General features: G+C 37.3%; 1 protein-coding gene across 3 annotated transcripts in view; it reads left to right on the top strand.

Annotated features, from left to right (window-relative positions):
* Positions 1-12,321, top strand: part of igdcc3 (immunoglobulin superfamily, DCC subclass, member 3) — a 70,414-nt gene extending 58,093 nt beyond the window's left edge. For 2 of the 3 annotated variants that reach the window (XM_044100570.1, XM_044100551.1), the window contains exons 9-14: positions 6-170; positions 623-811; positions 1,798-1,902; positions 2,042-2,177; positions 2,305-2,515; positions 3,663-12,320. In XM_044100570.1, coding sequence (XP_043956505.1) covers positions 6-170; positions 623-811; positions 1,798-1,902; positions 2,042-2,177; positions 2,305-2,515; positions 3,663-3,788 — 932 coding nt within the window. In that variant the 3' untranslated portion in view covers positions 3,789-12,320. Of the gene's footprint in view, positions 1-5; positions 171-622; positions 812-1,797; positions 1,903-2,041; positions 2,178-2,304; positions 2,516-3,662 lie in introns of all 3 variants that reach the window. The other variant, XM_044100560.1, reaches the window with a different exon arrangement.
* Positions 12,322-13,004: the final 683 nt, after the last annotated feature.

Here is a 13,004-nt window from a genome sequence, read left to right as displayed (position 1 = left end):
TTCAGACCCGCTGGAAATGGAATATGAGGAGGCGGTCAGTAAGGTGACACTGCAGCAGGTCATCCGTGACCTGGAGCCCTCCACCAGCTACTCTTTCTACGTTAAGGCTTACACATCCCACGGAGCCAGCAAACCCTCAGAGAGTGTTGCAGAGAGCACTCACGGCGAGGGTGAGTTTGACTTGCAGAGGAAGCTCATCTCTCACCATTGAAATCACTTACTGCAGCTTGCTAGAGAGCAGGATTGGACCAATTACCCTGGGATTACTTCTTTAATACCGTAGATGCCTGCTAATCTGGTTTGGTTTGGCTTCAGATTTGACAATTGTTAACATCAGTTCAAAAAGATGATTACAAAGATTATTAACCATAGGAGATAATAAATATGATACATACAGGTATAATCTATTTTTGACATGTTGTTGATCGCTTGCATTTGGTTTATTTTTCTAAATATTAAAAGACCAAGCAACTCCAGTGTTGTTAGAAATTCAAATTATTTATTGATTTAGTATTTTTGTTAGTTTTCCATATGCTGTTGACTAGTCTTTTTTTTTTATCCTTTTTCAACCAATTCCCACCTGTTGCTGTTCTTCTGACTGACATTTTGTTTTGCGTTGCAGTTCCTGCTCCTCCTTCCCTTTTCACCAAAGTGTTGAACAGCAGCGTTGTACAAGTAACGTGGGAATCTTCCTCCAAGATGGGCCAACATCAAGGCTTCAGACTCTACTACAGGAGAGCACACACACCGCTGTTCATTGGTCCCATCCACTTTCTTCACAACATCACTCAGTACAACATCACTCAACTCGGTGAGGCCCACTGTTGCACAGTAATTGAAAGTTATGATGCATTGCTGGCATTCAAACTAAGATTTTCTTAAGCTGTTACAATTGTGAGATGATTTGCTAAAATCTATTAATAATGGCACAATTTAATGTTTGCTACAGAAAATACTTTGATGATGAGCAAATGTATTTAGACATCCTTAAATTCTGTATATTTTCTCTAACGCACAAGACTTAAGGAGCCAGTAAATGTAATACTTCTTGAGACTTTTTGAAAGCTGTAAAGCCTTTTTTGTGGGACTTTCACTGCTTTATGTACCTTTTAGGCACTCTCTACTTTCTAAGTCTTGGCTAAATCAGAGCTCTGATGCACTGATTCTCATTCTGTCCAAGGCAATTGTATTATTTTTCAATGCTGTGTTTGCTTCATGGCTCATCCTGCAGTAACTATTATCACTTCAGGATGATGGTAGTTAGTTTACTGCAGAGTACTGCAGTGTAATTTAATGTGCTCAGAAGGATAAAACATAAAAGCGCACCATTTTAGAGAAACAACAAAAAAGCATTTCACAAAAAACATAATAATGTTTTTCTCTAATTGTTTTGTTACAGATTAGGAAACATATTATTTATTTTCTTATGACAATATTTTTAGGTTCCTGTTCGGTGTCCTATGATAAAGCACCGTTTTAGACTGTGAACAAATGTGCAGACGGCTTTACACACAGAGTGGTATAATGCATTTTTTATGAAGTCTTTAAACATCATCGATTACAGTTTTATACTTAAGGTTAAAGAAAGAATAATGTTCCCAATGCTAGCATCTTTCATTAAGGTTGTCATTGAAAAACAATTATCCTGAAAAAGACTTAGCAATATAGATTATGTGACTAACTATTAAAACTGAATTCACACGATTAAAGAGCTCAACAATATCTTATTCTGACTAAAAGTTGGAGAAAAAAAAAAGCTAACAGTCTGTGGCTTTTTTTCTGTTTTACTCTCTTCAGATTCTTCTATGGTTTATGAGATAAAGCTTCTTGCCTACAACCAGCACGGAGATGGGAATGCCACCACTAGATTCATCTCACTTCGCGAGGCACTGGAAAAATCTGGTGATTTATTTTTGCTTGAATAACCTCCATATTGATAGACATGACCCTCTTCATCTTCTTTCTGAATATATCAAGTTAACCCATCATTTCTGTATGAACCTCGCCGTTCCCCCTACCAACACGTAATGTGTTTCTTCAGTGCTGGACGGCTCATGTGACTGTGTGAAAGACGAAGAGAGCAAAACCTCCACCACCGGCATCATAATTGGAATCCACATCGGTGTGACTTGCATCGTCTTCTGCGTGCTCTTCCTCGTGTTCAGCTACCGCGGCAGGTCAGAACAAACATCCCCAACAATAAATGAAAACAGTGGAAGCAACCTGCCTGCATTTTCTAGGGTTAATGTTCATACAGCAGTAAAGTGTGTTATATATGTGTGTGTGTGTTGGTGCAATCTCCAGGCTAATGATGTGTAAGACAGTTCAGGCCACCCCCCAGGCAGGGCACAGCGCAGTCCTGGAATCCTCTTCCTCTTCTCAGGGGGCCTCTGGGCTCAACGGGGCTGCCAGGAGAGAGATGGAGGTCAATGGCAGCACTGCAGGGAAGAAAGTGGTCGACAGCAACGAGCTTGAGAGACTCTTCACTCAGCCCAACACACAGGATGCCTGCATGGTGAGTGCTGACAAACAGAGCTATGGTTCAGACTTAATGTAGTGGTTCTTTAAATAAATATTTAAACTGAATTTGCAATGTTTTAGTTTTTTTTTCCTTTTTTTTTTTTTTTTTGTAAGAATAAGAATCAGCCCTACTGAATGACGACTCATTTCTCCACTGAAAACACACAACCCAAAGTTTCAGTGTGCAGTTACAGAATCCCACAAAATTTTAAATGTCTTTCATTTGTTTTATTTTAGTTTTATTAATAAACTGAAGTACATTTACCGCTACAATAGTGAAAAATGCAGCCATGGCCATCAACAGTATGAGGGTGAGATCCACATGGTATGGCACTCAGGCACTTTACTTTGTTTTTGTTTTTGTTTTTGTTTGTGCATCTGCAATTCCCATTCAAGAAAAAACACTGAAATAATGATATTATGATATATTCCGAATATTGAAACATTTTCAAAAAGTCAGTCATTAATTTAGAGTATTAAGTCCCAAGACAAAGCATTTTGAAAAAAAGTAACATTAAGTATGTGGTTTAAACATATATACATTTTGTGGAAAAACTTCATAGATAAGAAAATAAAGTGTAACTTATATGACTTCACACACACATCAATAAATCCAAGTAAATGTTTTGACACACATTTTCTCACTTTTTTTGTCATTTACCCAAATTCTTCTTTTCTTAAATATTTTGTTACCTCTGTTAGCATCTAATTTACTAACTTATTATTTACCAACCACTGTAGAAACTTTTTTCTGTCACGATTTTTCCTGACAAATCTGTTGTTTTTGTATATGTGATGGAACTGGTTCACGGTGCTGTTGATACTTAAAAAATGTGGAGCTGCTGCTGATACACGCGTGTTTTTTGTCGTGTTGTAAACAACGTCTGAAGCAGCCAAACTAAATCTTTTTCTGTCGTCAGGAACAGCTCAGAGAGTTAAAGTCGGGCTTTTTTAAAATAAATTTTGTACGTACTAAAAGAGACATAATCATATAGCTAAATAATATGCCAAAGTGAAACGGTAGGTACAGTTTGAAAAAAGTGGGGGAAAAAAAAATTAAACGGGAACATCGTGGTTTTCATGAACATTGTAAACAACCATGTTGGTATTTGATTTACAACTCTGGTTTGCTTGTTTTTCAGTCAAACTCCTACATCCTGAACAACACCCAGCTGTCGACGATACCTCTGGATGAGTTTGTAGAGGAGAGAGAGACGCCGTTTCAGGAGCATTGTTCAGTCGCTGCGGCTCAGCCGGACCAAGGCTAATCATGTATGAAGGCCCATTCACATTCGACACTTTTAGTGTCCACTTAGACTTTTCTCTCACTCAGGTCGACAAGTGTTTCTTTTCAAAGTATTCTTTCCTTTTGTGCAAAGAAATTTTTTATGAGTAAGTTAAGAGGTTCTGGAGGATCTGGGACGGTTTATTGGAGTGTTTTATTCATTTTATGGTGTTTGGCAGCACAGAAAATAGAGACCCCTGAATGTCCTTGTTGAAAATGTATTTTTATGTTTATATACGAACTGTCACTGGGAAATTTGAAATAGTCACAAAATTGCATCAGTCAATTTGTGTGCACAGGTGTAATTCATGGTATTATTTTTGCATTAAAATATTCTTAAAAATAACCTGCAAAATCAGAGTCATAATATTTTTTAAAACAGTCAAAAAAGGAGTGAATGTTGTAAGGTCTGCTGGATGGTGCTATATGAAAACGATTAGTTAGATGACCCCCAAATATATAAAATGCTTTGTTCTACTGTATACAAGTGAGGTTTCCTGGATTTTGTGACTATTTCACATTTTTCTGAGACCAGACTTTGAGATGCACATGCATACCCACATTCTGACCTTCTCATCCATTTGTTGAAGCATTTATAAGTTGTTGGTCTTATCTATGTGTATCTGTGGATGTCAAAGACTCGCTGCCTGCTCTTAACCACCAATGATTCCACCTTCGTACTCAGAAAACCTCAGCCTTCTTCCAGGGATTCGATATCTTCTGCCTCAGGACTTTGTTTCAGTAATATCAAAATTTTTTATGAGTTTTTGGCCTTCATGCAGGTTCTAGACTTGGCTGTGTGAACCTTACAAGTGGATATAAGCCTACCTCAACCGGAATGAATGTGTCGCGGGAAGCTGTAATGACTTTCCCTTCCCCGTGTGCTCATGATCACTCGACAAATTTGGAGGAGCCAGTTGGTTGCATAACTACAACATCAGGTGCTGCTCTACCTCAGAAGTCAACAATCGTCTCTCCTCTCCTTAATGACGTAAAAGCGGACAAAAGAGCATCCAACATGAAGCACTTCCAAATGCTGAAATTATTGTTCTACCTCAAGATAACAAAGTTAATGTTGTCACTGTTGTTGTTGTAGTTTGTTTTATTTTTTTATTGCATAATGAAGACCCTTCTTTTTCTCCCTTTGTGAAGTTCTCCCCCCTCCCGTGTTGCTGAATATGATGTTTGTAGAGTGTCAGTACCTCATGCAAGATGACAGACGGATAACATTGTATACAATGAGTTGAAAAATATGTAAGAACTAAGTTGGGAGCTATCTTCCTTTTTATTTAAAGGTCACATTTGTCAATAGTGATAGGTTGAGTGTAAGAAAAAGTTAATTAGAGATACACTGCATTGCTGTTTACATCATCACGAGTATTGAAGTTGAAAAGATCTGATATTTATTGTCAAACTAAACAGGAAGCAGTATATTACCAATGCAACTACAGGTGGTGCAGTGATTATTGTCTCTTTTTGGGACAATGAAGGCTGTTTCTATTCTTCTATTGTATTAATAGTTTTGTTTTTAATCAATTTAATCCCATCAGACAGATAATGGAGATTTAATAACTAAGAAATAAAGAAAAAAATAAATTATTTTTCTAAAATTACTGGTGTTAACACTTTAATGACTACATTTTAGTAAGTTTTCGCTAGAGATGAGAAGATCAATGCTACTCTTTTTATCTATTTTTCCATCCGTTTATGTCCAGCTGGGAATCAGAGAAGTTGAGTCAGCATTATCGGGCAAAAACGTTTAACAACAAATATGTAACTAGTTACTGTTGATCTCTCTGCTGTTGGGTAGTAAAAGAAGCAGCAGCATCTCAGAACACTGAGATTAGCTTATTTACACTGCCTTGCAAGGATATTCAAACCTTTTAACTTTTTTTTGTTTCTTTACAAACATCGATCAAAGTTATTGAGATTTTATGGCGTGCCATGGTGGCGTAATGACCACGGCACGAGTCCTCGACGCGGCCATCGCGGGTTCGACTCCCGGACCCGACGATATTTGCCGCATGTCTTCCCCCCTCTCATTCCCCCTTCCTGTCAGCCTACTGTCATATATGGGACACTGGAGTCCACAAAAGACCCCCTGGAGGGGTAAAAAACAAAGTTATTGTGATTTTATGTGAATCAACTAGACAAAATTGTGTGTATTTGGGGTGGGGGGGTGGAAAAATAATACAATCTGAAAGGAATGGTGTGCATAAATATTCAGTTCTCTGGGCTCAATGGATTGAGACCAGATCTGATCATCAGTTTTCAAATCTTTCTACAAATCTTGAGTTATGATTAGACTTTGACCGGACTATTCTAAAACGTTATCATTTCCTGATTTAGACATTTCTATTGGGACTCTGACTGAATGTTCAAGCGTGTTAGCCTTATTTGTGTCAACTCTGACTAGTTCCTGCTAACAAAGGCAAAGCAAACTGCTAGAAGCACATTGTATAGCTTTCTTTCTGCAAAACTTTGTTTTGTTTTAGCTCACAAAATCCCAAAGATAACCACACAAATCTATGGTAGTGAAGTGATCAAATTTGAAAAGGTTTAAGGGTGTTGTATCTAGTTTTAGGTATTTTAACTTAAAGGCAGAAAAAAATGGAGGAGGTTGTCATATGTCAACATGATCTATCCACCACCGTCACTAATCTTGTTTTTTTGTGTAGATAAATAGCATATAAAGAGTGGTATTGATCCCTCATCAAAGCCAGAACCTAAATGTGGATTTTTAGCAGCTATTGTCAACAACACACATGGGATTTTGATATTTGTTTTAAAAAAAGACCAAATATGAGCTTCCAAAAAAATAAATAAATAAAAGTAATCGTATTTTTCACAATTCAGATTGACAGCAGTGTATCTCTAACAATTTTATAAATATTTGTTGCTGGATTTCTTGGTTGTCTTGTTTTTTTTTTTTTTATCTTTTGCATTATATCACCTGGCAATTTCTTAAAAAAAAAAGAAAAAAAACTTAAAACTCGGTAGCCTTTTACACATCTGGTGCCCAGTAGATGAAAAATATTCCATGTCTTGCTCATCTACTGTAACTCTGCCCAAAACCACCACAGCTGCTCACCCGTCTCCCTCCAGACACTTCAGGATCACCTGCCTTTTCAGACTCTGATGACTTCAGACAGAGAGCTGGCTGAATGAAACATTCATATAGAGACTGTTGTGTAGTTAAACAATCACAGGGCCTCTCTATGCAGCTTAATGCTCTCTGTCATCACAGATGCATTTTGGTTACCTACCTCAACCCTGTTATTGGCCTTTTTCTCAGGTCCTGATAAAAGAAACAGTACGAACAGTAAAGTAGTGAATTTTAATACGTAGACAAACACAAAAACAATACACAACCCGCACAAATGGAGGGAGAACTTTTCAGGACCGTATTGTCAAGCACTAACTATGTCAACACTTCATACTTCATTTCTAGTTCTAGATGTGAATGTGCTTCACTTTTTTCTTCGTTACTTATTTTCTCTCACTTGTGGTGTGCTTGTGCCAAGAAAACGGAGAGAAAAAAAAATGGGTGACACTTATAACTCACACAATTCCACACGATTGGTTTATTGATTTTCCTCTCTGGCTAAGACTGACTTATGACCTTAACTTGACTAAATTCAGATTATTTGTAAGAGTGGAAAAATAAAGAAAGAAAAACTTTCCTCATAACTCGGAATGCAAAACAGTGCAACAAAATTTCTCTTTTAACACAATTTTCCAAAAATGTGGAAAGTAGAGTTGTACGATTCCCCCTCTGCAGTCATTTTCACGTGTTATACAAACCAGCATTTCTGTACTGTATATGTGGTTACCTTCTCAGTAATCATTATAGATTGTCTCTAGCTGTTTGCCTTTTAAGTTATGTACACTTAATTCTCTGCGGATGTTCTTCTTGCATATATTTCTTGTACCTAATTGTTAATATCACATTGGACGTGCTAGGAGGGGGAAATGCAGTAAACTGTTAAAATAGTCCATCAAATGTTGAAGCTAAATGTCTGCTCTGTGTATATTTATTAGCCACCAATGTGATATTTTCCCTCCAGGGCTGCTTGCAGCGAGAATCAGTGTTTTATTTAACCTCTGTTGGGAGTAGTTTCACTAGGGATATGAGTAGTGTGATTCTCTGCTGTACTTCGTTTCCCTGCCCCTCATTGTAAATGAAGGTTAATCTCTTCCTGCAGGAAATTGCCCGCCCTTGTGGATGTGACAGGTCTGAGTGCCATACTGTTTAACCTGATCCACCAGGTCTTTGGCTCAACGGCGATCATGTTTGCGTGATTAGACTTTGATAGGTCAGGCTGTCATGTTGCAGAATAACATTAGAACTCGTCTGATTTAATGGGTGGCTCAGCGTTGTCATCACAGACTGACTGGTGCTGTTACTCCACCAGCGCAGAAGACCCTATGACTCTTCCTGACACCTTAAGTAAAAAGTGGAGATTAATCTTGTTTAAGCTGTTTTACAGACTGTTCACATTTTTCTCCCTCTTTGTTTAACAAACCTTGAATTTTGGTGAGAGATTGCATGCTCAGGAATCATTGATCCTTGCTCTTATAACTCCAACTTGATTTCTTCCACAATTCTGCAGTATGTTCAGGTCAAAAATGATTTTCTGTGAAGTATGGTTATTTTTGTTGGATATTCAAGTAAAGAAGAAACATTTTGGGAGAATAATGAGTCAGTTCATATATTTTTTTTATTCATCTTCCTCTGCAGGACGTCTAAGGAGGGATATGCCCTCACATCAGGTTATACAGCAGTTTTTGGAAAATAATGTGATAAGCAGTAACATTCACAATGACAATTTAGATTTTTTTTTTTAAAGTAATCTAAAATGTAGCTTTCTGGTGTCTTTTGGGTCTTAGACAAAATATATTCAGGTTTAAATTCAAGTGAGGAAAAAATTAAGTTGCTTTAGAAAATTGTTAAAAGCTTAATTATTTTTTTACATAGCAACTACTAGAAAGTTAGATGTATAATCTTTAAATCATTATAAATAGACCGCTGTGGGCTGGGTATTCACAGGGTTTGTTTCACTTGGAGTAAGCTGATGAAATGTGGCTCTAACTCATTTTCCTTGAGCATTTATCTCTCTCCTAGTATGCATCATCTGAAAACGAAAACAGATCAAGTCAGAAGGAAAGACGAAAGGCTTCGTTTAGCTAATTTGGTAATGTTCGTCTGTAAGCAATCCTGTTCTCAGTGGCATAGATGTGTGTGAAATCAGATATATAAAAAAGAAATTTTGTAAATCTAAATGCTCACACACAATTCAATCACCCCCTGTCCTTGAAAGATCCTTCACTTTAATCAAACTGCTGCCAAATGACCTTGATATGATTGTGAGCTGCTAACAAATCCAATGAATTTACCTGCTTGGAGACTTTTTACCCAAAAGACCACACATTGCTTAAAACCTATCTTGGGTTTCAAGACTTTCTGAAGTAATTTGTTGTCAGATGGTAATTTACAGTCATTGTTCTTCAATGTTTGAGATCAGTATTATATTTTTTTATACTTCCTTCACAAAGGCAGATAGATCCAGTGTATTTAGAGGTAGTGGGCAAAGTAAACTCTACAGTAGATCTGCATGGAAAATATAGAATTAAAAAAAAAAAAAAAAAGAAGGCAAATGTGTTATTTTAGCTCAATTAAAAAAAAGTGTTAGTTAATTCTTATTGGATTTGTGATGGTAACACTGTGATATTCAGCCAAATAATGGCAAAAGTAATGTTGTGATCTCAGTATGGTACTAATTGATGGTCCTGTCTCACATCGTCAGTCAATCTGTTTTAATGGTGTGTATTGATGAAAAAAGGCCGAGTGACCTTTTCATTTGACAAAGTCTGTCTTGCCCCTCGTTGGCGCCTGATGATCACCTTATCCTCATCCTGTTCCCATCTGGCATCCTGTTCACATGATTGTCTCGGGGTGAGGTCCTGTCAGTCTCGTTACCTTTTTCTTTTTTTTTTAAATAACACATTGTGTTCATTTTCCCCTCACACACGCACGTGCGCACACACACACACACCATCTTTGCTTGAGGAGAATGTCTGGGTTGTATTGATGTTACCAACATGAGCTAAAGCCGCTCTCCACGCCTCAGAAACAGGGAAAGAGCTCCTGGGTAGAATTTGCTCTACAAGTGTGACCATCTACACAACACCTGTCCTTTAAATTTAAAATCAAAGGTTTAAGTCAATAACAGCCTCCTGGTGAAAAACAGTGAATACTGAGGCCTCTATGAAATAGTAAAATAACAATGCTACTCTTGCTAACCCAACATGGAAAGAGAGAATTCAAAAATGCCTTAAAGGGAAAAAATTATGTCAATAAGTTGTCAGCATAACTCGTAGGAGTAGGGAAATTTGATCTGCTGTAACCCATTGCTCTTAGGGTACTCACTAAGAGTTGCATATACAAAATTCAGCAAATTATTAGGTTAACATAATCATTAAAGTTGCAAACTTAACTTAAAATTTGTAAGATTGAAACTTGTTACATGCTTGTGTCTACCTCCAGTAGTAAGAAGTCATTAGAGAAAATGGATTATTACCTATCAGATTAGGTAATAATATTTATGTCCTGTATAGCACTTCTGGATAGATGCAAACTACATTTCGTTGCTTGTTCTTGTGACAGTGCAATGACAATAAAGTTGAATTCTATTCTATTCTATTCTATTTTTTGGTAATCTTCAACTTGGTACAGGGATTAATGGTGGCTGCAAGTAAAAACATTCATTTCATCTATGCAGTTTATTTTTTTACTACGTCCTGCAGGGTTCAAACATGGTGCCAAACTGAACACAGAAAATACACACTGTGCATTTCAAACTTTTTCATGTTATCTCTCTGATCAACTTCACTTAAGGAATGTGAAAGACACAAATCTTTATGTTTAACTCATCTTCATACATACAAATGTCTGTGTGGCAGATTTTATTTTTTTGTTGGTCTGTCTTGTTGTGTGTCTGTCTGCTGAGGTCACTGCCAGTATCTGCTTTTTACCCACAGTTCGATTCAGGTCAGCACGAGATGTTTTAACCAGTGTTCTCAGAGCATTGTCAGGGATCTCCACTGTATGTTTCCATAAGGTTTTGTTTTTACACTCTCCTTAAACCAGAGTGTCACACCTCTAAATTATAAATCTCTATACATATCCACATATACTGTATGTACTGTATGTGTGTATGTATAAATGTAAAAACAAACAAACAAAAAAACATTTTTAGTGGTTTGTATTGTTTTAGGGTTCATTGTGCAACACTGATTTAAGGAAGAAAAAAAAAACAATATCAGTGATAATAAACTAGCTCTAGTAATAATAAGCCTTGTGTTGTTCTTCTACTGTCTGTACACCTGTGTGCCTTGTGGAAAGTGTAGTAATTTGCATGAAAAACTTGTGTTTGATTGCTTTCTTCTAGTGGTCCACAGAGATGCAGCTGATCAATGCAATGCACTTTAATGGTCTCTCTCTTCTTTCCACCTTTCTGTTCTGCTGTTCGCCACATTAACTCATGGCCTCCTGGCTAGACAAAGACTATCGAGCACAAGCCCCAGAGCTCCTGGTCGATCAGGTTTGGTGCCAGACTTACAATCACGCTAAATCTCAATGCATGACTGCACTTTGAGACAAACCTAGAGTCCAGCTGCTTCTGGATCTGCCTCTCCTGTGTAATGCACCAAAAGAAGTTTACCTTTAGTTTGAGTTTCTGACTTGTTCTGACCATCAATATTGGATATTTTACCAGTATGGAGTGCAGAAAGACCACCGTAGAACATTAATTCATAATCAGTTTTCAGACTGAATGTTTTCATTCCAGCCGTATTTACAGTGATACAAAACTGAGTACAAATAAAGCAAAACAATGCAGTGGAAGGCATCCTAAAGAATATCTAATAGCTAAACATGGACAATGTCCTCTAACTGCCCTCTGAGATTTTTAAAACCCAGAAACCATCTTCCTTTATGTGGATTTTTTTTTTTATTACAGTTTTTAAACTCGATGTGGAGATAAGGAGAAAGGAATGTATTTTGTGGAGGACTGCTATTGTGGAGCAGCAGTGAAACTTCTTCATCATAGGTATCAGTACAGTAGCAACCATACATTGTTCCCTGCTCCTCCTCATATGGACACCAACAAACACCCAGACGCACAAATTGTGAGACCAAAGCTGTGAAACCTTATCTCTAACTGGACCAGCTCGGCTGGGCCCCAGTTCCCTCTGACCCCACAGCATTTAAAGCGAGACCACAATGTCCCAGGAGAGTCCACAGGACAATAAGGTGGGGTGCAGATGTCTTCTGGTTCCTCACACCAATCACTTTTAAGCGTCTCCAAGGGAGCAGCCGAGAGAGAGAGGGTTCAGAGGTCAGAGCGACCAAAGCCTGTCAAATTTGCCTTCCTCTGATGTTCCCAGTTTTTTTTTCTGGTTCTCCCTCCTCTTTTTTTTTTTTTTACTACTTCCATATTTTCTCTGCCTAAACGCCCTTCCCAGGTGACATCCCTCCAGTCACGTCACGTATAATGAAAACCATCCTGTCTGCTCCCGTTTCATGTTTTTAATGCCAATTACAATGTGTAAGTAGTAACGTTTGTGTGGTCTGTGTGCATTCAATCCACATATATTGTAAAAAAGAAAAAGAACTTCAGGTTCAATAGTATTCAATTGGATCAGCCGTATTTAAAAAAGGTTTTATGTTTGGCAGGAGAAGATATTTATCTGAAGAAAAGTGCTGTCTGCAAGCTTTCCTGCGAACTTTGTGCAAACTTTCTGAATTATAACAGGGAAACAACACAAACACCTTTTAACATAAGTATCTCATTAAGTGCAAGGTTAATGAAATGCTTAAACTGTGGAGGTTTAAGCAGCAGGTTCTCGGGACAGACTCAACAGAGATTTGTGTTCGCACGTAAATCCACATCTGCTTGTTGCTATGGTTTTTAATTAAGTAAAACTTTCATTAAACGTTAACATCTGTTGGGTCAAGTGTTGAAAGTGGGTGATGTTAACTTGAAATCCATGTCATTTCTTATCATTTTTGAAGTTTTAACATAACTTCAAAAATGATAAGGAATTTTTGGTTTCTTTCTTAAATTTTGAGTTCTATTTGAAATTCAATGTTTGAATGCATGTATCTTCACTATAATTAAAAAAGTATAATCGTCAT

Source organism: Gambusia affinis, linkage group LG02, assembly GCF_019740435.1.
Source record: "Gambusia affinis linkage group LG02, SWU_Gaff_1.0, whole genome shotgun sequence".
Classification (NCBI taxonomy): domain Eukaryota; kingdom Metazoa; phylum Chordata; class Actinopteri; order Cyprinodontiformes; family Poeciliidae; genus Gambusia; species Gambusia affinis.
The sequence above is the reverse complement of the archived record's forward strand: the minus strand, read 5'-3'. Positions and strand labels throughout refer to the sequence as shown.